The sequence below is a fragment of the Falco cherrug genome, chromosome 1 (assembly GCF_023634085.1).
Source record: "Falco cherrug isolate bFalChe1 chromosome 1, bFalChe1.pri, whole genome shotgun sequence".
In the NCBI taxonomy this organism is placed as follows: domain Eukaryota; kingdom Metazoa; phylum Chordata; class Aves; order Falconiformes; family Falconidae; genus Falco; species Falco cherrug.
In genome coordinates, this window is record NC_073697.1 from 22,942,332 (window position 1) to 22,969,574 (window position 27,243).

The 27,243-nt window shown below is 38.2% G+C and overlaps 1 protein-coding gene and 1 long non-coding RNA gene across 15 annotated transcripts in view; both read left to right on the plus strand.

Annotated features, from left to right (window-relative positions):
* The window catches only part of CAMK2D (calcium/calmodulin dependent protein kinase II delta), a 209,087-nt gene that overhangs the window by 39,649 nt on the left and 142,195 nt on the right, over positions 1-27,243 (plus strand). For all 14 annotated transcript variants that reach the window (XM_055711775.1, XM_055711769.1, XM_055711794.1 and 11 more), the window contains one exon: positions 23,359-23,418. In XM_055711775.1, the coding sequence (XP_055567750.1) occupies positions 23,359-23,418 (60 nt within the window). The remainder of the gene's footprint in view (positions 1-23,358; positions 23,419-27,243) is intronic.
* LOC129736172 (uncharacterized) lies at positions 7,409-11,468 on the plus strand. Its single transcript, XR_008732441.1, has 2 exons — positions 7,409-9,709; positions 10,892-11,468. It is a non-coding gene; the product is annotated as an uncharacterized LOC129736172 (long non-coding RNA).

Genomic DNA, 27,243 nt, shown 5'->3' on the forward strand with positions numbered 1-27,243 from the left:
GAGAAAAATCTTCCTGTAGCATGTTGTCTTATTCCTGTATGCCTGATAGTTGCACAGGTCACCAAATTTCACCGGTATCTTTGGACTGCATTTTAAAAAGAAAAGTAGCAATTGAGGAAATTCTCAAGTGAGTTAAAGCAGAAATAAAACCAATCAAGATAAATGAACAAAGTGTTGCTTCAAAACTTCCAATTAAAAATAAAAGGCAACAGAAGGGTTTTTACAAACCCTGTGGGAGGAAAAAGTGAAAGCAAGCCATGTTCAATAAATCTTTTAGGCTAGCCTAAAATACATGGAAGCAGTTTACTTTGCGTATGTGCTGCTTTTTACATTACACTACTGCTGCTTCAATTGATTCTTTAAAAAAAAAAAAAAAAAAGGCAGCAGCTTCATTACTGGCTGCCTGTAACTGGGTCCCTTAAGGAGAGAGGCAACAAAATAGATGATTTTTGGTATCTCTCTGTGTTATGTATGTGTGCTACCTCTGGAGCCAGTTTGTGATGCTGAACAGCCTTTTGGCAGCACAGATATTGATATTGTTATGGTAGAAGCCAGATTGTAGGATGCTTGAGTGAATTTTAATTAGATGGGAAACAACTACAGGAGCCAAGTTTCTGTAGCATGACTCATAATTTGCTTGCCATGGACCAGTTCCATCAGTGATATTCTCCCAGAGTAATGACTACAGTGTCTGGCCCTCTGCCAAGGAAGGGTGCAAGGATCTGGCTTTGTGTGTTTACTGAGGGGCCTATTGGCTCTTTTCTGAGTAAGAGCTCCTCTAAAACTCTTACAGTTTTAAAATATCTGCCTTTTGAAGAGTGTTTGTCCCTGTTCAGGACTAAACTCGGGAATGTACAGATACCAGTGGACATTGTTGTGGAAGAGATAATTGTGCTACTAATATTTCCAGTGGTAATCAAGATTTTGGTGCTCTGTCATACCTCCATGCCACAGTTGGATTCTTAGTGTTTACCTTACGTAGCACAAGTTTTACGTGCAGTGTTACACATGTGAGAGCTGGGTGGATGAAGACTGGAGACAACTGTGTTCATACATGATGCGTAATAACCTTGCACACAGTTTAGCAATAATACAGGTTGTGAGTCAGACTTCAAGAATGTGGAAGTTAGGCAATTCAGAGTAATGTTTTCCATGGCACTATCGCTCAATCCTGCTGCATAGCGTAACGGAGTTTGTTGTTTTCATTATGTAGAAGTGAAAAGGTGGTGCAAGGAGTCTGTTTAGGATGTGCAAACTGTGAAAGCTGCTTTAGCCCTATTGTGTTTTAAAGTTACCTCTAACTTGAAGTGTATCTGGGCTAGACTGATGGTACACAACATACTAGCGCTTCCTCAGTGTAATACTTTATTATCATCGGTACATTCATTTAAGTGAACATTTGGAGTGAAGATGGAAACAGAGACCTCCCTTTTTAAAAGGAAATTTTCTGCTTCTTTGCAGACTTGATATTCCCCTGCAAAAAAGGGAGCAGATTGCAGAGGAAAATCTGGTCGGCTGTATTTGTGGTAGATGGTCTTGCATGTTGTATTCAGTAGGTGCAACAGTAAGTACCAGAAATCAGTATCTGTCCACACCTCGTCTGGGGAGGTGAAGGTTTTTCTGCTATCAGCCTAATCCTGGTCTCCTTGACAGCAAGATTCTTGCCATGATGGGCATCCTATTTAGCTACCACATAGCTTGCTTTTGCATGTAGTTACCCAAGCAATCAGAAAATGGTATGATGTGTAAAGGTGTGGAGTGGTTACAATTAAATTGGGAATCTGAGCAGGAAGTTCATGGCAGATTATTAAGGGTGTTATTAATAAAATAAAAATTACCGAAGCAGTAAACTTCTTTGCCTTCTTAACATGGGAAACATCTACTAGGTTGCACAAATGGAATCTTGATATACCAGGAGGTAAAAGGGCTTTAGGAATGTATGTGCTCTTAATTAGTTCCTGTGGTGGCATTAAATGGATAGTTGTCTTTTGAAATGGGTGAAGAGCTTGGTTTAATATCAATCCAGACTTTGGAACCCTCTCCGGGAAATGTTTACAATTGTTCATTCAAAGAATGAGGATCATGATCTCCATTTGTATTTGAACCTTGTCTTTGAAGACACGGAAGCCAAATGTTCATAACAATCAGTTGGTGTGGGATACCCAGCATTTAGGCTTTCTTCATGCTGAAGGCTCACAGAATCATAGGATGGCTGAGGTTGGAAGGTACTTCTGGAGGTCATCTGATCCAATGTCCCTGTTCAAGCAGGGCCACCTTACAGCAGGCTGCCCAAGGCTGTGTCCAGATGACATCTGAATAGCTCCAGAGATGGAGCCTCCACAACCTTGCTGGACAACCTGTACCGGGTCTTGGTCACCCTCACACTAAAAGTGTTTTCTGATGTTCAGAGGGAATGTCCTGCAGATCAACATTCTTGTCTAACTTGGTGTCACCTGCAAACACCTCTTCATCCAGACCATTGAGAAGGATACTAAATGGGACTGGCCCCAATACTGCATCCTGGGGAATACTTGTGACTAGCTGCCAGCTGGATGTAACTCCATTCACTGCCACTCTTTGGGCTCAGCCGTCCAGCCATTTTTTTTTTTCCCAGCATAGAGTACACCCGTCTAGGCCATGAGCGGCCAGTTTCTCTAGGAGAATGCCGTGGAAAATTGTGTCAGAGGCTTAACTAATGTCTAGGTAGACAACTTGCACAGCCTTTCCCTCATCCACTAGGTTGGTCACCTTCTCATAGAAGATCAGGTTCGTCAAGCAGGACCTGCCTTTCATAAACACATGCTGAATGGGCCTGATTGCCTGGTTGTCCTGTGTGTCCAATGTGATGGCACTCAAGATGATCTGCTTCATAACCTTGCCCAGCACCGAGGTCAGACTGACAGGCCTGTACTTCCCTGGATCCTCCTTCTGGCCTTTCTTGTAGGTGGATGTCGCTTCCCTCATAGAAGAAGTGATCCAGTGCCTTCATCATCTTTGTGGCCCTTCACTGGACTCTTGCTGAAGGCTGCTTAGCTCTCCTTTGCTGAGGAGCCCACAACTGGACACAGCAGTCCAGGTGTGGCCTCACAAGTGCAGAGTAGAAAGGAGAGTCTGTTAATTGAAGGCTTTATTGTATAAGCTAACTTCCTATCACAGACTGGTTCTCTCAAAGGGCAGTATAAAAAATACTGCCACAGGTTTCTCTGTCCTCAAAACTGGAATACGTCCAGCTGTGTTACAGGCAGTGGAAGGCACTAAAATACAGATTTGGTTTCGAAAGCAGTGAGCTGTATTGGGAAGAAGCAGAAATTGCTGAGGTTTGCTTTTATGCATTATCAGTGTGCTTTCTGTGTCAGTTCTCATGGATGTCAGAAGAAGGGGAAGTGCTGTTGTCCTTTTTGTATGCTGAACTCACAAAGCCTTTGCATCTCCCAGAGACTCATACTGGCTGTGAGCTCTTGGAATTAGCTGAAAGGGCTATGCGCAAATAGTATACGAGTAATGAATTTCTGTTTTATAAACTTGGTATAACAGTGGTACTATTTCCCCAGTGGTTTGCCAGCAATTTAATTAGAAGTGGCAGTTTTAATTAAGTAACAAAACTGGAAGCTGGGTTATTTCCCACCTCCAGTTCCCTTACCTCAGTTTTAGAAGAGAAAGGCTTTTTTCTACAGTAGGTTCAGTTAGTGGAAAACTATATATGGTAAGTAGAATATTCAGCTGTACCATGGAAACCACATTAAATTTGGCTCTTTAATAATAGAGGTACATAACATTCATAATTTAAAGTATTTCCGCTGAATAACTTCTTCAGCAGATCATAGAAAAAACAATGACAATACCAGAGGTTGATACTTAAAGGGAATGGGAATTGAATAAAACACCAGTTTTTCTTGTTGGAAATGATCTCTATGTAGTGAAGAGTTTTTCTGCTGAGTAAATTGAAATCTTTCCATTTTATTGTCAGTGTTCAGGTGTAGTTTGGGCAGTGTTTTTTGGGGAGGGTTGTTGAGTGTTTGCTTTTTTTACCAGAGCCCTGTGCTGTGATTCTGTTCAAAACCATACCTGTATCGGTGATCAAGGTTTGGCAATAGAACACCTGGCACATACCATCTCTAATCAGAATAATAAAATTCCTGACTTAAAGTGACAGCGTGAATATGCTGAACAAATCATGTTGCTGTAAATATATTTAGAGAAAATAGGTATATAAGAACAATCAGGCTAATTAAATTCAATAATTTCCTAATTATATTTATTACTTGTTGTCTTTTCTAATATCAGTACAATACTATGCAATGATTACCATGTAGATATTCCTGTTTTATCTTGTCAGACAGCTAATATCAATGATATTCCAGTTTTACCCTTTCAGATAGTGTAATATTCCAGAGAGTCCAAATGCTGGCACAGTGACTAGTATTAGCTGTCTTCCCTGGGGCCTTTATTTACAGAAACAAGGGATAAACATTATCTAGAATGGCCTGTTGACTGGGTTTGTTTTATCCCTGAAAGCTGTTGTGGTTTTAAAAGGTTGATCATATCTCTAATACTAAACATGTACCAGGGATGAACTTGACACCCATGAGAAACTGAAATGCATCCTGTTATTTTACATAGTGGGATTATTGGGTTTTTTTCCTTTTGACAGCTTTTCCTCACAGTTCCCTTTCTCTCTTGTGCTCCCTGTAGTCTAGGATCTTCTTATTTTCCCAAGGCAGAGAATTCTTTACCCTGTTTGTTTTGCCAACAGAGAGATAACCCAGTTCATAGTGTTTCCTAAGAAGCTCAGTAGCTAGGGAAAAGGCTGGCAGCTTGGGAATTAACACTACATGTGCAAATACCCAAGTGTTAGTTGCCTTAATAGTGGGGAAAAAGCTTAAATCCCTTTAGGCAGTTTTCATGCAACTACTGACCATTAAAGAGGATAGCTTGCCTCATGGGACTTTGGGCTTGCAGCACTAGCTGGCTTAATCTGGTGCAGGATTTCTATATACTGCCAGTTCTTTTGATTATCTTCTGGACATAATGTATGGCACAGAGTGCAGAAGCTAATGAAAGCACACGTTTAAGGAAGAAATCTTGTTTACACAATAAACCCCAGAAATTTGTCAGCAAAGTTTAAATATCTGGTAATGCTTGCTTTTACTTTCAATTTGTGGGTGTTTTAAAAATTCCTGCCATTCTATTAATACCAAAAAATCAGAGACAGAACTCTCCAATTCTTGGTTTGGAGTTTGAGAAAGCAGGCATTCCTTATTTTCAGCACCAGATGCACAGGAGATAAATTCTGCCCAATGTGCATACCGACTTTGTTCACTGTTTATCTTTATACAGCCAATCTATATAAATTAATGAAATTTCTGAGAAATTATTAGCATATTCATTAAGTTCCAAAACTACTTATATCTACACTCTTACTATGCATGTGTGGCCTGATGAGTAGGGGGTCCTCTGGTGGTAGTTTGTGACATCTTCATCCTCTTCTTCATCATCTTCCTCTTCTTACCCTTCTCATGGCCTTCTCTTCTTCTGGCTCTGTTTCAGCACTCTTGGCTCATGTCTTGGCTTCCGACTGGTTCTTATCTACTTAGTAGCTAAACTACATAATGCAGTGTTGTACTGCTCAGCAATGCCATGGATACATTAGTTGCAACATTTACAGTTAAGCACACTGGTAAAATGCCTCCGGTATCACTATCCTCACCTTAATTTAAAAAAAGAAAAGCATCAGACTTACTTGCCTAAGAGCATATTCATTCACCGTCTGTAAAAAGAGTGAAATGATGGCAGCTGTTGAATCGGGCAAGGTTAGGTGTGAATATCTTACTGAAATAAAACAAATTAGGAATGAGGAAGCAAAACACTTGGAGGATTTAGGCATTTATCCTTTGTTTTGGGTATTAGAGGCTTTTGTGTTTCCATGGTTCAGTCAGTTACAGTGGGTGGGTTTGCATTGGTGTTAGAAAATAAAACTGAAAGAATATCAGATGTATTCAAACTCTGGGACAGAAGTCTAGGTTATTACAAATTAGACCACTAACCTTCAAAAAAGGATTCACCAGTTAGTGGTGACCGAAATTACTGCGGTGGCACTTTAACAGTAATCCTCTGAGATGTATTTTTGTTATGAGAAAAGACTCCATTTGGGTACATCTTTTATGCAAGACTAATAGTTTTTTGGGATTTTTAAAAAATTGGTTTTACAAACTCTCAGTGAATTGAGTTACAAGAAAGTGATTCTAAAAATAACGTCAGTATGATCTACTTTCAAAATAAGGCCATACTATATAGCTTGGAGATCATGGCATCAGAATTCTGGTATCAAAGATTGGTGTAATATAAAGCTTCAAATGGTTAAAACCTGTTCATGCACGTGGTATGTGAGGCGATTTGCTATTCTTATGAGCAAATACATAGCAACTTGGCAGAGCAGAAAAAATAATATAGTGGGTTAGTCATAAACCACTTCTTCGTTTTAATATAAATTAACAGAAGGCGAATAATCAAATTACAATTTAATGTGGAACTCTTTTTTGAGTTTATTACTGTTTTAGCTTTTTGTGGGCCATGTAGAAATAAATACTTACTTTACCTGTGGCTTGCTATTTGGTAAATACTGAGGTTTAGTTATTACGATATTTTTACTAATGCAATAGTATCTTTAGTCCTATAGTACTGGCACAGCCTACTGTTATTTTCATAGAAATATTCCTGTAGGCATGTGCTTATGTATTCTTAGCCTTTCTTTTTGTTATGAAAAGCTTTGACTTTGATGTGCTTAATACATTTCCTCTGAGTCATAGTGATAGTTGCCAAACCATTGTTTCTGTTCTTTTTGGACTTGATTCTAGTTCTGCAGTTGCTTCCTCCTAGGGGGTTGAAGTCCATGAGCTTTTATTAAGATAAATGTCAGTGATTTCAAATGGATTTGCATAAAAGAAGCCCTTAGTCTCTGGTAGAATAGGTCATGTGTAATGTTTAGTTTTAAAGTAACAGTGGCTACAGGAAATACTAGAAGTAAAAGTTGTTGACCTTTTCTGCACAATGGAATTTCTACTTTTGATTTCTCTTTTTTCCCTTTCTCTTAAATACGGAATATTCTTGCATCCATAAGCCAGCAGTGAACTGAGCAGTCTCACTGGTCATCTTCTGTTTAAAAATAAAAAAAAAAAAAAAAAGTTTCTCATTCCCAATTAATGCAATATCTTGTTCTAGAAATGACATCAGGGCAAAAGATGGTGATCATTGATACACTTTCTAAAAATAAACATTGCCAAAGTGAAGAACTTAGAATTCAGAAGGCTGATCTTTGCAGCAGCTTCAAAACCAGTAACTTATGTCTGTCCAAGCCAGGTAGATATCTTAGGCAGTTGTCATGATTTGGCTTAGGCAGTTGTCATGATTTGGTGTCTTCAATGGAGTAATTACTCATTTATATTAAAACTAGCTAGTATCAGTTTAGTAGGTCATGATTAATTTCAAGTTAAAAAATAATCTGCTACCATAGTTCACATATTGCTGTAGGTGAGTGTTTTTTGTGTTTACAGTAAGCTGCAGTTTTTTTCTTTTTATTATTACACACTATTGTTTGATCAACAATTAGAGGGAAAATGAATATGTCTCATAGCATTATTTTAGAAATCTAGTTGCCTTCAAAATTTTAGTGGTCAAACAGAGGTGTCTTCAGAGTTTATAATGCTCTTACTGGATTTAATGGGTTGAACTATTCCTCTTTAAGAATGGAGTCTGTAGGACTGGAGTTGAGCAAGGCATTTGAGTATGTACTTAAGCCCATCCCTCTTCACTGAAGTATTTGAGGGCAAGCAGATGCTTTAGGGCTTGTTAGACTGCTGAGTCAATGCTTGAAATTCCAGGCATCTCTTATATATGATGTGTTTTTCTGAACTTACTTTCAATTCCTAAGATTTTTTTCGCTGTTTTCTGCAAACTTACTGCAACTTTCTGCAGGAAATAGGAAATGTTTTTTCAATTTCTTTAATTATAGTTTAGAGCTACTCATTCAGGAGCAGATATATAACACTAATTTTCAGCATTAGTGTTCGAAACAGGGTATTTGAAAATACATGGGTACAAGTACTCAAGGACTCAGCCTTTTGCAGACTGACTTTGTTCTGACTTGTTGGAAACATAGGACTGGAAAATAAAACCTCTGTACTGAATATAATGCAGCCATCAGATGGCTGTGTCACAAAGATCTGATATATTTGTCAAGTTCCCTTTAAAAGTAACCAGTCATTAAGCTGTCCACCGATGTTTGAAGTGTCCCTGCTGTGGGATGAGTTGTCATTTCCATTAGCTGTATGCTCTGACTGACTTGTGCTGCATATACTTTTACTTCAGGTGTTTCTGACTGACTCAGGAAACCAACTTTGTGATTTTTATGAATACGTCATATAGCTTTGACACCTATTAGCACAAGGGGGTATGTAGAAAGGCTTTCAGACAGATGCTTCCTGGAACTAAAGTTCCAGTGCACTTTTCATTTTCAGCAGCATTTTGTAATGAAAAATTATTTCAGTATTAGTTTCAGAAGCTCAATGTATGGTTAAGTTCAGAGTTTTCTTCTGGTTACTGCCCTCTAATCTCATTCTCTACAGCTGTCAGATTGTACAGTGCGAAAAGGTTGTAAGCACCCTGAAACTCCAATTGCTGAATTGTTTTCCTCTGTAAAATCTGAAAAATAGAAGCTACATTTTGGCTGAAACGTGTTGTGCTAAAGCAGTCTCAGTGCTTTTGGTCCGCTTACTTTAATTCCTGCTGAGAGTAAGTGGAGTAAGCTTGCGTGTTCTGGAATATAACTTGCCGTGTTTAATGTCTGAACTATTTAAAAATTAATCATGACTGAGAAGCCAAAAAAAAATTAAACAAACCAGCAGAAAATAGAAGATAGGAGAAAATGAGGAATACTGTATGCATGCAGATATTTATCAGCAGAAATTAAAAAAAAATTAGAGGTGGAGGGCATACAGTCTAAAATTGAGAACCAAAAATTAATACAGGGCAGTGAAGTAGAACAAGAGTTTCCAATATGCAAGATGAAGGGCGTCCATTTGTTTAGAGATGGAAGGAGAAGATGCAGAGAACAAAGGGCTACAAGGACAAAATGTGAAGAACTTTCAAAACCTAGTATATTAATGTCATGCAAAAAGTGACAAATCAATTAAGGGACTTCAGGAAAGTCACCTGGAAGAAGTGGTGGGGAGCAGATGATTTGAGGTGCCAGGTGAGAGAAAATTCTGGGAGGCTGCACTGTGTGATGGGCGTGAACTGCAACAACGTTCTAGCCAGAAGTGGGAAATGGACTAGGGCAATAGGGAACAGAAGTGGCCAGTCTCAAAAGAAGCAGTGTTGTTCTGCTTTTAAATATGCTCAGGTTTTGCACGTAGAGTTGTTGCCAAAAACAAATCATGGGTCAAAAAGAGGAAGGATTGAAGAAGATCTGGCTGACTAGCCGTTGTGAGAGTTTGCAAGTTTTAATCACAAAGGAGAATATGCTGCTGTAGAGACACAAAGAGGTAGTATAGAGAAGGTTCAGGATGAAAAGTGCACTCAGGTTTTCCTGTTAAGGCAAATTAAGCCTTGTGTGAAGATATATTGGGAAGGTGGTACAAGATGCAGCACTGGACAAAAGATTAGAATAGAAGATGTGATATAGAGGAGAGATGGTGGGACACACCGTAAACAGGTAAATACCAGGTGAGGATTGGTTGGCAAACAGTTGTAGGTGACCAGGTGATCAAACTTGCACTTACTGTTCTCAGGGCCTTTCTGTTTATATTGGCACTGAAACGCTTTACAGCATGTTACTCAATTTTAGTAGCTGTACTGTTTATATAATATCTAATAAATACATATAATGACTATACATAATAGTGCATATATTTTTACATAATGCATAAAGCATAATATTTTTTGAAGTGGAGATTTATTCCCTTTTAAATGATGAGGTTGTTTTAACCCAGAAATAGGCAAAATGCATATAAAAAACAACTACTTTTTGTTCTTTAGGGACTGTTCGAAGTTGTTTTCACCTGTGCCAGTGTGGCTTGCTGTGGCAATGCAGCAGTTTCAGACCTTTACTAATGCTGCTCTTGTTTTTCTGTCACTTCTCTCAAAAGAGTAGAATGAGTGAATTGCCAGCTGGCTGTTTGAAACCACAGCAAACTAAAGTATAAAAGGTTGTGTGTGGGGGTGTGTGTGTGTGAATTTTAGGTTTTATTAGCTTGAACTCTGCACCGTGTGAATGTGTGCTTTGAAGGTTCCCAGTGCTTGAGTAAAATCTAGTCTGGCTTCTTATAATCATTTTGTTGGTCTATTCTGTCCCTTTTGGACATCATTAAAGAAAAAAAGTTGTCTTCATGGCTCAGTGTTTTGCTATTAATGTCACACATTCTTTTCACTCTTTTTGTCACATCACATTAATCATGTGCTTCTCAATTTCAGTAGCAGTGCTAGAAACAGGAAAAAACAGGAAAAATCTGTGGGGTTTTTTTTAGTCATAGTTGTCATAGAAATCAGGGCTAAAGTGTCTTGATGAAGTGGTCTGCAGACACTTGTACCATCTCTGACTCTGTAATCTGTGCTTTGTAGGTAGGAATAAAGTCTTTGCGTGCATTTATCAAATTTGCACACACTATGAACACTAAAATATTAGCATAGAAAGTGGGTGGGAAGTGGAAGAAAGCCCTACAGGAACATTAGCCAACTGAAAACTGCTATTGTTGGCAGCCTTCACAGCTGAGCACAAATGTGTCTTTTGTTTTCTTAATGCCCTGGGGTAGAATATGAAAACCAACAGGTGTGGGTTTTATTTGTTATTTTACGAAGCATCTTGGATTAATATATTTTGCTTTTCCTTGATTTTCAGAAGCCTGATTGAAGAGAAGTGTGTATGTGAACATAGCCACAGAAATAACTGGAGGCATACTCTGTGCCCTGATTTCTGGTCTGCTGATGCTTTTGACCAGTGGCCTAATAAAAGAATTGGCTCTGCTATTGTTGTTGCATACTCTTATCCGTTATGGACCCGGGTATCCATGGAAAAGATGTCTTTATAAAAATGAACACCTGGCGCGTGCTTCTGTTAAGGAAACATTAGGAGGGGTGGGTCAGATGAGTACTCTGTGTCTGTAATTGTTTATTATAAGAATGTCCCACTTTCTTAGCTATAAATACTAAGAAGAGAGGAACAAGTAAAGGCTGTGTTTTCAAATATTTCCCCAGGAGCAGGTACTGAATGCTAGAGCATTCATTTTGAAAAAGTGCTTTTGGCAACTGAAGGACCGTGTTCTGTAGCATTTACCTTCTGTAAGAATAATGGAGGGCATAAGTGAGGTTTATGTGTGAACATTTCTGTAGCATGAACTCAGAAATGGAAAATTTACAGGGCTCTGTGATGTACTGTTATATGAATAAACGTGTCTTATCTTATAGGCTGAAAATGACTGGGTTGCAAATTGCTAAAGGTCTATAAATGATCTTTCATAAGAACTGGCTCTGTCAGCTGTTTAGTAATGTTGTTGGTCCCCACTGTTGTGGTTTAACCCAGCAGGCACCTAAACACCACACAGCCACTCCCCTCCAGTGAGATGGGGGAGAAAGAAGGAAAAAAGTAGAATTTGTGGGTTGAGATAAAGACAGTTTTAATAGGACAGAAAAGGAGGGGAAAATAATAATCATAAAATAATTAGAATGTACAAAAAAAAATAATGCACAATGCAGTCACTCATCACTTGCTCACCAGCGCGCAGCCAGTTCCCAAGCAGCAACCTCTGGCCAGCCTTCCCCCTAGTTTATATACTGAGCATGATGTCATATGGTATGGAATATCCCTTTTGCCAGTTTGAGACAGCTGTCCTGGCTGTTTCTCATCTCAGCTTCTTTTGCCCCAAGCTTATTTACTGGTGGGGTGGTGTGAGAAGCTGAAAATTCCTTGACTTTGAGTAAACACTACTTAACATACTGATGTTTTAGTTGTTGCTATCAACTTTATTCTCATCCTAAATCCAAAATGTGGCACTGTACTGGGTAGTAGGAAGAGAATTAACTCTATCCAAGCTGAAACCAGAACACTCACTAATGACTTCAACTTACAGAAATGATTAAGAAATGGAACTCTGCTGTTTCCAAAGCCTTAATACTTCCTCAGAGAGAGAGTAAAAAATGTATTTGATGCAGTTAGAGTGTGTGTAAACAGCATTTGCAGACTTAAAGCAAGTCACTGTTACAACACTGTTCATCTTGCACAATACACCCTTAAACCACAAATATTTACATTCCCTGATACCTAGAACACTTCATTGTGCTGTATGTAGTTTGTCAGAGAAGTTGACAAAATCAGGGTGGTGATGGGGGAAGCTGTATTGCTCAGTTAACCTGTGGGTCTTCCCCACTGAGTTACAAAGATTTGGTTTGCATAACCGCCCCGGAAAAACATGTAGAAAAAAATATGATTGCTGTTTCAGGTCACCCAGGGATCACATTTGACATTTTGGTAGTACTGAAAAGTAAGCTTTCTTGGATGCTCTGTTTTTTTGGCCTGGAATCTGCGCACATGGAAGGGTTTATCATAGTCTTAATGTTTCAATTTTATGTATTTTTACTACACACAGCACATTTATTTCTCAAGGGAGTTCTTGATTAACTTCATCTGTGCCACTGCATTGTAGCAACATCATCCACAGACTGGTTCCAACCAGTCTTTTTTGTTCCTCAGAAGTGAGAAGGGAAAGTTTATTTGGACAACTTATGTTCCTGTCAGGAATTGTGGTCTGCCTACTCTTCCCACGTATGGCCAGGCTCTGCCATTGCTGTGGGGCAATATTGATGCAGATCTGTCTTGTCTTGTGTGTATGCGTAGCCTTGGCACTTAGTGGGGTCAATGCAGCCTGTGAACTGGCCTCAGAACTTCTACTTTGGGAAGATACATTCTTTTGAATGATTTAGTAAAAAATAAGAATACAGGGAACCAGTGCAAAACAGGAGAGGTCCTGGCCTGAAAGTCTCTAGCAGGTTTAGATGTGCTTGTGGTCTGAGGTGAGAAAACTTGAGAGATGTGTCCTTGTTGTGTGGCTCGGAACGTATGGAAATGACTATGCACCGCGCAAGTCAGTAGGGAGAGTGTCAGCCCACTTACATGCTTTCTCGATTAAAAAAAAAGCTGGCACTCCTGTGATAGAGGAGCACAGAGAAAAGGTTTTGTTCCTCAGTGAAACGTTCACAGACCTGCTAACCTGTTTCCAATTCTGAACCCTCGATCTTACAAATGTTCTGTATGTAGCGAATAAGGGGCAGATCTGACACAGGGTATAAGCAGACCTCAGGTGCCTCACACTTACGTTGTGCCCGTGAAAGTTCCCTTTCTACAGCTACCAGCCTAAATATTACCAGGTGTTTGGTATGTCTTTGCATAGCCCAGAAACTGCTAAAAGGTTGGGTGGTTAGGTGCTGCCTGGCGACTGAACTGCCTAGAAATTACATGGAGCAGGCCTTCATCTCCCAAGCAGGCTCAAAGCTCTCTGATGCTTGGGCTCGCTACCAGTTCAAAGGCTTTAAAGACCTTTGATCTTGGGGAGTAGTCTCTTCTGTCCTATTAAGATAGAAGAGCTTATTCTGGTGAGATTTTAGGTGCCCAGAGGTTACATTCTGCCATAGTAAAGTTTTAAATTCTAGTAGAAACAAAGTATGAAGAGAAGAGAGATTTTTAATGCATCACCATGTTTCCTTTTAATAGGAGCTTTGTTTTTCTGTGAAGGAGAGTGAGCAAAAGAAAATCTTCTTTTAGTCAAAATAATACTAATACTAAGGAGGAAGTACAGCTGTGTCCTAGCGCATCCCGTTGTCAAATTTCTGCAGTTGTCTTCTGATTTCCATGGGAGAATATAACAGGGCCAAAGTGGTCTGGGGTAGGCTTTAAGGTATGCTGCAGTGCAATCTGGTGAGCCTCTTGGGACTTAGAGCTCATTGCTTTCTCTTCATTAAGCTGTCTAAAGAAAAACATGGGAAAAGACTGAGAAGTGTTGAACTACATAAGAAGCAGCTTGTGGAGGCCATCCTCAGAAAGACTAAGCAGGCTGTGTGAGAAAGCATAGATCATCTCACACTGAATAATATCCAGTCAGTACCAGGGGAAAAAAAGAAATATACAGACCATGAAAGGGGCTAAAGATATAAAAGTTAGCAATGGGGAGATTGCCTTTACAGTTTGCTGGGGACTGCAAGCTCTAACAATAAATAGCAGGAAGAACACAAAAATTACTGCAGAATAAAGAGGCTTTGCTTTGCAGAAGTTTGTATTTTCGATACCTGTGTTGATAGGTGGTGAGCAGTAAACGTTTCTGCCGTGGTAAACTCCATTTGGATGGTCATGCAGCCAGCACTTTTGATTAAGAATCATGACACCTCAGGAGAGAGATTTATGCTGAAGACAATAATTATATTCTTGCTTCTTTAATTATAAAATACATTATGACTTAATCCAAGGATTAGGTATAGTCTATGTATAGAAGTCTTCTTAAGAAAGTAAATTTTGATATCACTTTAACATCTTACTTTTTTGCCTACCTAATAAAAACTGTATACAGACAGTAATTTTCTGATGCAGACGTCAGAAGTTGTAATATAAGATTTTGGTCTATTAGAATATTGTCATATGAATTAGGATTAGTTCTTTTCATACAGTCTGTCAGTACCCCAGATTTTAAACATCCATATTCTGTTTGTTTCAGGTTTCACAGTTTCGTTAGTATTGTAAAGGCTAAATTTTTCATGCTGTAGTGAATTAGATTTTTTTTCTTTTTTATTTTTCTTGGCTGCATCACCTGAAAGTTATTTGTAGCTTCTGCAGGGTTTTTTCCATTAATAAAACTGTATTCTCATTGCTGCCTTCTTTCTGATTGTATCTGCATTTCACAGGCAGTGATCTTTTTCCAATCTTGATAACTAACTGTTACTGTAAGAGATGTCATTGTTAGCAAATGGAGACTTGCTTTCATAAAATAATTTAGAATTTACAGAGCATTCCTTCTTCTGCATTTGCTTTGCTGCTTTTTAAGCTTCTTTCTTGTATTTTTCATTTAATTTCCTTACAGCTACTCACGTAGACAGTGCAAGAGACCTTTTTATAATCAGGTATAGGTAATTAAATGAGAGCAAAGGAAGCAAGTGTATAAATGTACTTGCATGTTCCCTTTTTATTATATGTTTGGCTTTAAAGCTTGGCTTCCTTTTACTGATAATCATTTTTCCCTTTTCATACTGACAGGAAAACACAGCTCTAGGTGATTAATCATATACTGTCAAAAATGAGAGGAATTAACCTTTTGGTTTTAGTAAGTGACCTGTTACTGAATTTATTTTTTCTAGAGCTTTTCCTCTGATGCTGTTGTAGCATAGACATTTTATGCTAGGCACTATCAAACTTTCTCAGGATTTTCTTGCCTGCTAGGTAATTCCTCTGGCTGTGCTTGTCATGACAGGGCAGTGGCGCACCTTCTTACGCTTCGGATTTTTTGGAGCTGAGTGCTCAAATTATTTCAGTTTGACCTGCCCTTTGACACTCATCTTCAGATCACCAGTAATTGAAACCTGGCTGAAAACAGTGTAACAGAAATAGATATTTATGTTCAGCATTTGCAGTTGAATGTACTTGTGAATAAGCTGAGTGGAGGAAGGAAGGTACACACAGTATTTCCTAAAACACTTTAAAGAAACATGCAGGCTTTAAAGGCGAGTCATCTTCTTGGGTACCCCAGAAGGTTAAATTTGAATTTGGTTCCTTCCCCAAAAGACTTATGTACTGTGGACTTACTCAGAAGGTTTCTGGCACTTCTCTAACAATGCTAAGGATTACTTGCTTTCTTTGGAAGTGCAGCTTTCATCTTCGGGACCTTAATGTCCACTTAAATCCCTGACTCGAGGAGTACTTAATGCTCTTTCTGCTGCCTCATGGCGCAAGGTGCATGGTGTGAGGTATCTCCATTCACTTTGCATTTCCTTTTATAACAGGTGTAACAACAACTATTCTGATATGAGCAATGGAATGGTGTAAACACAGAGAGCTCATTATATTACATAACACCAGATATCACCTAATTGGCACCAGTTGATACGCTAGCTAAGTTTAAGGTGAAAATCGGGGAGTATGATAGTGCAGTCAATAATAATGATGATGATGATGATGGTGTAACCTTCATATAGTGCAGTTTTGATTGTGGCATACAAAAATATCAGGTGTGCTTTTTTAATCAATACAATTATTGTTCTTTAAATCATACAATAACAATTTAGCCTATCTTCATAGCTCTAATATTTGTTATTTGAGTACACTGTCATGTCTATAAGTGAGAGCTGAATATTAACCCTGTCTCATGTAACATGGTGTGCTATCTTTTACTTGAACGTGTTTCTTTTCTGAATTATCCTCTTGTTTTATGCCACAGTCTGAAGCAGTCTCTGCAGACATGGCTACCTCTGACTGAATGCTGTGGGGATAAGACACACAGGGCACGTCCTTGCTTTGAGGTGTCAGTTGAAGGTGCGAGTAGCAGTTGTATTCACTGGATGCTTTTAATTGGCAGGCCTTACAATGTGAAGCTTTGTCTCTAAGAAACGGTATTAATTTATGAGGGAAATGTGTTTTTATCAGAGAAATGTACTTGCTGAAGCATCAGAGTTAGCAATATGAAGAAGCAATAGCAAGAATTGCTGTAGTTGAATAAATGAAATACATTGTTCAGTTACAGTGGCTGTCATTTTAAATTATTTCCATACACGATCATGTGCACATATCCTTTGTTTTTTTAATGCAGTTGATGCTAAAATCTCAGTGACGTCAGTGGGAGCCAAGGGTTGCCAGAATCTTACAGGTTTAGCCTTGATAAGTTGTTTTCAGACGAATGAAAGAGCTCCACCTAGTTCATGCTTTGTCATTTGAGAGTTTATTTCACCTAGTAAGTTGTGAAGTAATGTTTACTTGTCTGTTTTTTTCATCTTGTTTAATTTACTGTCCAACAGAGCAGGAGGAACATCTGTATCGTGTTCATTGTGCACTGTATGGGTTAGTACTCTAGATTGCCTTACCCAGGTGGTATGTGCCTGCTCTGGGTGTTCAGAGTGCCCTTGGGTGTAGTGTGATAACAGTTAAACAACCAATGACAATGTGTAGTGTATGTGAGAAATTAATCATATAAGGTGTCAGTTCAGAAGCTGTGGTATAGCAAAGAAATTTCAAGTGTTTATATTAAGAGTCAGGGATGAAGTGCTTTATTGTGTCTGTGTTATTCCTGAAGAGTGGAGATAGGCATAGAAGACTGAGACACTTCTCAGGTTTCTAGCTATGCTGGCTAATCCTGTAAATACAGATCGAGGTAGTACAGAATAGCCTTTTAAAGTAGTGCTGGTAGTATACACCAGAGATAGACATCTTACGCCAAATGCCCAGTAGTCCCTTGATTATTTTTTTTTCCCTGAGGCTCTGATTGTATTTCATCTTCTAAAACAAGCTTAGTTTAGTTTGCGTTGCAGATCATCTCCCTGTGTGCTCTGTATAATATGGTAATTGGTCAACCTGTGATTAAGTTACAGCCAAAGCCAAGGGGCAGTAAGATGCTGAAACTGTGTATGTCTGTGCTTGTGTTTAACTTGCTGTAACTGAAATCTAAAATCTTAACATAAAACCTCAGTGGAAGATTTTAAGTTTATAAAGGATCTTTGAGTTCATCTTGCAATTTTTTAAAAAATATTATTTTATATTTTAAACTTCTGACATTTAAAGTCACTTTTTAAAAAATTAACAATAAAGTAAACATGGAAGAGGATTAAGCTGACATTTTCTCATGTGAGTGGTGTAGGCTTTGAGGTCTCATAGTGAATTATGGTGGTTTAGTGGGCAAGTAGTGACTAGCTCAAGACCTATACCTCTGGGCAGAAGACTGCATACTTCTTAAAAGAATATAAAAAAAAATCTGAACTGTTACGTAGAATTGATTCAATTGTTCTTATTGTTAAAGTTGAAAATACTGGTAAGTGCAAATTACAGAAAAAGTAATTAAGCTTCCTGTGTTGGGTATTTTTTTTCCCCTCCAGATTTAAAAAGTGTTTTACAAACTTGAGGTGCTGACTATGTTAAAGATGGAATTTGCTTTTTATATTTTATTTTAAATCTGTTGTTATAGTTCTTTTAAACACACATAGCTAATACTTGGACACTTTGCAGTAAGGATTGAGCCTTTTTCATTTTCTTTAGATGTCTGATGCTAAATTTCTGACTCTTGAGAGTTGTCATACATAGCAACTTCTTCTAAACTTGTTAGTTTCCTGGTATTTTCAGAACTAACTTCACCATGCAGTTATTGTGATACATGATCATTTTGATTAAGATTTAAAGCACTATATTTCAACTGTAGCATGTTTTTTACATTCCAAACAGTTGTATTTTCCAAAGTTGTTATTTTGGGAAATTTGTGATGCTTATTTGTAGTTGCATCATAGTAAATATTTTAATTTAATGTTCATGTACTTCATTTAAAGGAGTACAGTTATTGTAGAGAAAACAAACTGAATTATGTGGTATATCTATATGGGCTTCAAAAAGTCTTGGAAACTTTTAGCAAAGAATATTGTATTAAAAAATTATGCCTTCAGTGGTATGATTTCAATGAAAACTGCTAGCTTTTTATGTGTTTTATTTGTATATTTTTAAATATGCTAGTCTTACATATATTTTTTTTTTATCCCTAACAGGAAAATGTAGAGAATAACTCCCTTCTAATTAATTGATATTTAAGCATGCTTAAATTGTGTGTTACTTGTCTTCAGAAGTTACTACTCTGGCTTAATTATTTCAAACTTATTGCAGGATAGTGCCTATTTTTGTAATAAATGGATATATTTTTTCTTGTCAACATACTGTGTTAGATTTGCAATGTAGAAACCAAATACTCTGATTTCTATGAGCAAGTATATTTAGTATGTTTACTATATGTTTCGGTATTTATATTTTTAGTAATTCCACTGGTAGTTGCTGACATTTTGCATTGTGACTGTTTTTTCCCTTTATTATGGAAAGAATTGCTAGAGGAACAGAACTCCATGTGTTTGCTTTAATCTCTACTACCGAATCAGTGCCTGACTTTATTTAACTTTGGAAATCTCTTATTTTCAGAGAATGTAAAATTAAAAAATGTGCCTTTATATTTTGTTTTACAGCATATATTTCTCTATCAATGTCCTCATATTTCCTTTTTTTGTTATTACAGCATTTTAAGTGTTACTGACAGCTGTGTCCAGGATATTTTGATGTCTCCTTAACATTCATACCAAATACAATTTCTGCTGTCTTTTTATTCTTGGTGTCAGTGGTTCTCTGATTTAGATTCCCTCTTGATTCATGAAAAGGCCCTATACACACGCTGCTTGTGTTTCCTGCAAAAAAAAGATGTCTCTGAGCAATCCGATGATGGTTACTGCTTGTTTTCGCCTTTCATGGTTTTCTTTACACTTCAGGTCTTTGTTGGTGAGTCGCCAGCCAGTTTGGGTGTGAAACCTGGTACTCTTGTTACTCTTGGAACAGGGTTTTGGCATCCCTCTCCTAGTATCCCTTCTGCTGGAGCTGTACAGTAGTGCTTGTGTCACAAAATTGCTTGGGTTTAATGTATGAAATTCAGTGGATAATGACAATGTGCCCCTGCCTCCCTCCTCTGTTTCTTGAAGTTGTCCTAATTTAAAATTTTTTGCAGCGGTTGAACAGCTATAATTTTTACAGAACTTCTTGCATTCAAATTCATTGCTGCTTGTTGATGAACTCTCTGTTGACACATTAATTGTGCTTACTGAAGTCTTTACTGATTATGCCTAAAACGGTTGGATGAATACCAAAAAAATAGTGTTCATTAATTGAGGACAGGTACTTGGTATTAAGTTGTCAAGATCTGGCAGGAGAGCCAGAGACTTAATGTATCTCTTCTATTATTATTTGCTATGGTTTGCTTTCCAAGTACGTGTAAAATAGGTCAGTCTGTCTGGCCTCATCCAGACTGGTGTGAAGGTTAGTGTTAGGGAGCTGGTTCTGAATGTTTCAGAACCAGAGTTGCCTGCCAAGTGTCCCTTTGCTGTAAGTGTGTGTGCTACACCTGAGATGACTTCTGTAGGAGAAGGTTAGGATTTTCCTGCCCAGTTTCTCCCTTTATCCCTGTGCACTTTTAAACATGATACTCAAGGGTAATCCTACTGGGTGTGTTAAATAAGCCTTTATATTTTCTGACTTGAATACAGGCTGTGCTCTTCAGGCTATATTGTGGCATTTTTTTAGAGGTCAGCTTGCTTGCTGTTACATATCCCCAGAGTTCCAGGCTTATGCTTTGCCACCATGTGACACTTGGGTCTGTATGTGTAAGCCTTTGGTATCCTGCCTGAGTTTAAGAACATTTTACTTAAGTGCAGCAGGACAGCATAGGAGTTGAATTGTTTGCGAACAGTTTACTTAAAAAAACCCAAACACCAAACCCTCCAAAACTAACAGCCCCCCCCCCGCAGAACAGCCCCCCTGCCCCAAACCCCAGCTTCTACAGTTCATCAGCACATTAATCTTTGATATATTCCTCTAGCTGTCATTGCTTTTATAAGTACTGAAGTATCCCGAAGGATTGGAATCGTTCCTACTTGCCATTTTATTCATGTCATTGTCACGCTTAGGAGGTTGTGCCTGCAATCAGCAGCCAATTGTTCAGTGCACTGTGCAGACAGGCTGCCGAAGCTGGCTAGCTGGTAATGAATGTGGTCAATGGCAGGAGAAATGGCACCAAGATCCCAGTTCAGTCCTTAATAGTAATTGCTACTGGAACAACCAGGATATATAAATAATTTGATGACTTGAGCTGCCAGTCTGGTGGGAAGATGCCTAGGTTGTGGTCATCGCTCCCATCACAACTCATGTGTTTTGTGCAGGGGCTGTTGATGCTTTTCACGTGAAGCAGTCCACACAGCAGGGAGACCATGTCTTACTGGACCTACATGAATGCCCAGGATCACTGCCTCATGCCTGCTGCTCCCATCTGCACCTATTGCTCTCGCCTCGCTCATCCAGAGGGTATCTCTGTCCTGTTCAATGAGCTGTGTAGAGCACCTCCACAGCTGGCAGGCTGAAGCCAAAGCGATCTTCAGGAACATGAAGCTGCAGTTTCATGAGATGGAGTGTTTTTGGCAGCAGCAGAGACCAGTGGTCACCTTTGCTGTCACACTGTGTGCCGCCCTGTCTCCCTTGTGCTGGCACAGCCATCTGTGTAGAATTGAATTGTCCCACTTTCAGGGTGACTCTGATCTATGTTTAGATTAAATTCTCTAAAAGGAGTAAGCACCCAGTGCTTGATTGGAAAGAGCAGAGCTGGAAGTGCGCTTTGCACAGAGCCTGGTACCTGTCTTCTGGTTAAAGGTGGTTGCAAATCCTCCTGTTGCCCCTTGGCTTATGTAGGAAGGAGAACTTTCTGGATTGTGGTTGGCTTGAACAGGGAACATTAGGACTCCCCATGGAAGAGGAAGGTGAAGTGCTAAGGTAATTTGTGGAGTTGAGCACCAGCTAAAAGTAGGATGGATGTCAGGATCACACTATTGTATCCAGGCACTGAGGAGGAGGGTGTTTATAGTGTGTTTTGTCTTGAACCCTAGTCTGACTCTTGCGCAGTAGATTCTGATGTCAGACTGGTATCAGACTATGCTTTAGTGGCTTGGAAGGCACACCTAATTACACTGATGGTGTTATGGGAGAGAACAGATACCATGATAGATATGCAAGAGTGACATTACAAAACCAGATAATTTCTTAATTCTTCCTGTAGGTTTTTGATGCCTATTAATCTTTTGTAGGTTAAACTTTTTGTATTCTCTAAATGCTGGTTATTCAACTCAAAACTTGCTGTGCGGACTGCTCTTTTTATGTGGTGGAAGGCCAGTTAAGAATTTCCCCTTTCAGTTGTTAGGAGTGTTCCCAAACGTAATGCCAATAATAAGGATTGCAGAGGTGGCACAACCCAAATTACTTGTTTGACATTTGAAGTCTGAGCCTCTGTGAAGGATTGGTTATTATACTATCCTTGGATAGCAAATTGAAGCTAGTTAAAATAATAGCAAGAGAGCCTCATCTCCAAGAACGTTTTGCAGTTTATTTTTCTTCTAATTGTGAGAAATTATTTTTAGCTAATACTATAAAATTGAATCTTTGTTGCTTTTCTGCCTCTTGACAGAAGCTTAGTATTCTTTGCAGGCATAGAAATTATGCTGCAGAAAGTGAGGATAAATGCAGTAGCAGTCTGATGGAATTACAGGATTACAGTAGGGAGTAGCTGGCTGTTCTTATTATTTCCAAATTATGTATTTTAATATCCACGTTACCTTGTGTGCTTTATACTGCCTTACACAAAACATTTTAACATACCTGCAGGCCTTCAGATATTTCCAGTATAAGTAACTTATGCACATCCCCCAAAACTCCTGTATGTATCATATAAAACAAGTACTATATTACTTAATGTTAATCAGAATACAGCAGAAGTAGTACTATAAATGGTGGTGTTTGGAACAAATACTGTAAAAGTTTGTACATTAAAAAACCCAGCTTAAGTAAATAGGAGCTTGATGCGAATTGTAGTATTTTATCTCCAGAAGTGTCATTAGGTCTCAGTGGTGTACAAGTTTGGACCTACTTCTCTACCTGAAGGTTAAAAAGAATCAAATGACCAGGAGAGGAGGAGCCAACAGATGATACACCTGGACCTACATTTTCAGAGTATCTTCAGGTTAATGAATAATCAGCCTGAGAGAGAGATGAGCCTCACTGGGAAAATAATAACTGCTGGTCATTAGTTCTTGGAAGTTCCTGCAGCATCGTATTGGGGTGGGAGTGTGTGGTGACCCAAGTGCTGGCAGTCTGTCTGGGTGGCTGCCACGTCCTGTACTTTAATGATACACTAGGTATCATTAAAGCAGCTAATGGGTAGGATTTAAGGCAATGCTAGAGTTCAGGTTGTCCTTGTTTAATGTTGTAACGTGGTTTATTGCCTGATAATTACAGGTCATAGCATGAGTATTTCCTGTTCTCCCCAATAAATCAGCAGCTTGATTTTTCTAACGGAACTGCCTGTGGTAGCTCATCAAAGCAGTGGTTGGATGCAGTAACCTAATTCAATATTAAAAACAGTTCAAATGTAAAATCTTAATGGATCTAAATGACGGAGGTCTTTTTTTAAAGTTCACATCAGATTATTTTTACTTCTGTAAAGCAAATACACTGAACTAAGTTAATCTTCACACTAAAAGCAATTGTTTTGCTTTCCTTTGTTGCAGATCACCAGAAACTGGAAAGAGAAGCTAGAATCTGTCGCCTCTTGAAGCATCCCAATATTGGTAGGAACATCTAATTGCTTTATATAGTAGCTATCGTTTTAGAATATTAAGGGAAAATACAAAATAGCAAATATTAATAGCAGCTCAGAGAAGTCAAGTGGAAATATCCCCAGGCAAGACAATTTCTTTATAGTGTGGTGCTGCTTTCTAATTCTACTATGGGATTATAGTAATATCCCAATGGGTCACCTAAAGCAACATGTACTGTTCTCATCTTCTTTGAGCTATTGCTCTGCCATCAATGAGCTATCTATGCCAGGTGTTTGGGGTTTTTTTTGAGCAGTGTGTAGGAGGAGTTATTTCCAGTACTGCTCATGACTTTTTGAGACCTGCAGAAGAAATTTATCTAACAACATATGTTGCAAAATGACACAGACCAATGTTGGTAGTTAGCGTTGTTTTTACTGAGGTGCTTATTTTATCCCGTTTTATTTTATGTTTGAGATCCTGTTCTTCTGTATAAAAGATAGGTAAATGCAGGAAACTCTCCTCTTGTTTCCAGAAATGTATGTTTTCTATTTAAGCATTTGTGGAAAGCAAACAAAGATATATGGGGGTGTGGGATATATGTGTTTCCTTGCTGTAGAAACAGATAAGTACTTGATATTTACAGAGTTGTATCTGGGTTTTTCAGACACTGAATTGTATGCCAAGGGTATCTCTCACAAGAATATTTGCTGTACCTGAGACTTTTGTGGGAGGGTGGGATTGTCCTGTCCACCTTATTCCTCTGTCCTCACATAGTTTTTAAAAGTTGTCATCAGAAAAACTAGTAATCTCACTGAATATTTTAAATAAATACTTATGCTTGGTACTCCAAAAGCACGTGGCTGGCTGCTTCCTCTTCTAGTTACTTTTTCTCCTTTTATTATTTAACAAATATTGGTCTTTGTGACATTTTTTGACTATTATAAATTGCTTCATGCCTGGGAAAGAATCAGCTCTTTTAATAATAATCACAAATTGAAAAAAAATGCATCACAGTTCAAAATAAATGCTGAATCTCTGAAAAAGCTCTGTTATGCACGCTTAAAAGCTTAGAGTTTTCACATGGAAATTTGGTTAAAGATGAAGAGTAGCATTACCTGCATGCATCACTTTACAATGCAAAAATTTTGGCTGGGATAAAATAGCAAGACAAGGGAACGTACAACTTGTTGCAGGGAGGAGGTGCAGCTCTTCTGCGGTTGTGGAGGGCAGTGGTTACACATGTGGTGTTAGTCTGACTCTAGAGTCATTTACCTGTGCCATGCTGTAACCTTGTGAGTTTGAACAAACCAGGGAGGATGAATGAAAACCAACAGTAAACTGATGAAGTGGAAGAGTGGAAGTGAACAAAACTCAGCTGAAAGAAAGGTCTAAACTGATTTCATGTGACAGCATGTCTTCAGTTTGTTGAGTAGCTTGGACCAGTATTAGGATGGAGTCCAGATTCTCTGTGGCAGTCCAGCAATTCCACATACAGTGTTTGTGTTTGTGAATGTATGACCTGAAATGAGAACAGGCGATGACAGCTTTGATGACAGGCAGGTAGGGTTCTGTAAGTCAGCACAAATTCCATGCATCACTACTTGCACCAAGGTGCACAGTTCAGTCAAAGGATTATAGCCAGATTCTTCTACTCCTGTTTCAAAAAGATGCCATGTCCTAGATCTGTCTGAAAGAAGATTTTCATGACTTGGAATTAACATGCCAGGGTTTGGCAGCAGGCATTATATTCTGTTGTCCTTCAGTTTCTAGTGTCAGCTGTTCCGCCAGCCCTGCCAGTGTATCTGCCTGAAAAACACTCTTCCAATTAGTGTGGTTACAGCAGTAACAACCCCTTCTCTCTCTGTCACCCCTTCTCCTGCAGTCATGTGCTCAGCCAGCTGAACGTTAACCCTAAAATCATTCTAGGTGCATGCTGCCTGTACCCAACTGAATCTCTTATTCTTGGGGCACTGTCACATCCCTTTCTAAAAAAATAATCTCTTGTGGACAGTAATACTACATCACTCTGGAAGGCACTAATAGAGAAAAAGGAAGTATATCAGAGAAGGGTAGCTCAGCTGTAACAGCAGCAAGTATAGTGTGTTGTATATGCCTCAAAATGGTAAAGATTAACCCTTGTAAACAGGTTTTGCTTCCACTACGTGGATGACAAAGAAGTATGCATGTTTAAAAATATTAGCCAGTCCATGAATATAAATCTCATGTTTTTCCCTTCATCTGTATTTTCTCCTGAATTTCCTGCTGTGGATTAATTTCTAATAGCCTAGAGAATAAAAGATTTTTTTTAAAAGGGACTTGTCATGTTAATGATCAGTATAAAAAATAATTTTTCAAATGCAGTCTCTGTAGGAAAGCAAAGATCTAATTTAATTGATTGGGCAGTTTCTCAGAGATGGTCTCAGTTGTTTTCTTTATTTTTCTCCAATGTATATTTTTTTAAGTTGTCTTTTTTTGAATTACCAATTTGTTGCAAGGCAGCAGATTTCTGGAATTAGAATTCAGTAGTCCTTTTTCTTTTCTCTTGCAGCCTTCTTTGTTCTTCCTACTTAGCTTGATTAAATCTCTCTTCTAAAAGTGACTTAGTGTAAAGATGTCAGTTTCAGGTTACCTTTATCTCTAAAATAATACATACGTAATAGTACTTCTTTGCAGGGCGTTGTATGTACCAGATCTTCAGGGTGAAAATTCCATTTTAGTTACCATTTTCATACTTTCCCTCTGGTCAGAGCAAAGCAGCACAGCTGTGGTGAATCACATATTTAGATTTCAGCCTGTCAGTAAACATTGTAGTTTTCATACGAGCAAGATTATTTTTCTTTAGAGAAACTGAGTTTAAAAAAAAAATTCAAAACCACTGGAAATATTTTCCAATTATCTTTCCAGACAAAACAGAATTATTAAAAACTTCTACAGATCACTGGGTTTGTATTTCCAATGTAGGTGTCCAATTAGTACGTAACTAGAAAAATATTTAGTACTTAATTACTTCATCAGGATAAGAAAGAATTCAGGACTCAGCTCTTTAACAATCAAAATACCTATTTTTAGCTACCCAACAGAACCATTTTTGTATCCATTTCATATCTGATCTGATTGTTTATTTAATGAGTGCTGTTATGCAGTTAGGAAATCTTAGGATGACATTTAAAAAAGGCTTTCAACTTTAGTCTGTATTTGTATGCACTAAACTTCAGAAGGTCCTCTGGTATTGGCAGAGAAGTCTTAAAAATGAACATGAATGTTTTAATTATTTTTTAAAAAAATGTACAATTTGAACAAAAGGTGTGGAAAAGCACAGAATATGGGGGGGGGGGGGGAATAAGACTAAATCAGAATGCTTTCTTTCAAATAAGACTGAAATTTGGAAACTAAGGAGGCACACATGGAAATGCTTTCAGTTCTTTATTTGAGTCTCCCCAAGTAGTCACTATAAATGTTAAACTCAGAGGAAACAAACATATTTTCTGCTGCCTTTTTGGAAGTATTTATGACAGCAGATTATTATTTCAGGAAGCAGCATGTCTTCCTAATGTTCACAAATAAAGTATTTAAATATGTATTGAGGGAGCTTAATTGTTACTAGGCTTTTCTACTGAAAGAATTATTTTGAACTAGGGTAAGATAACAAGTTCTGAATTCATATATGAAAATTTAAATTTCTGATAATTATTCTCACTAGACAAGTGTTGGGAAGGGAAGCTAACTAAATCAAAATCCATCTATCTGGCACTTCCAAATGCTTACAAACAAAAAAAATCCATAATAATTCATTTTGATACACAGATGTTGTGTTGCTTGATATGGCTACATATATTTATGCATAGCTAAGCCTAT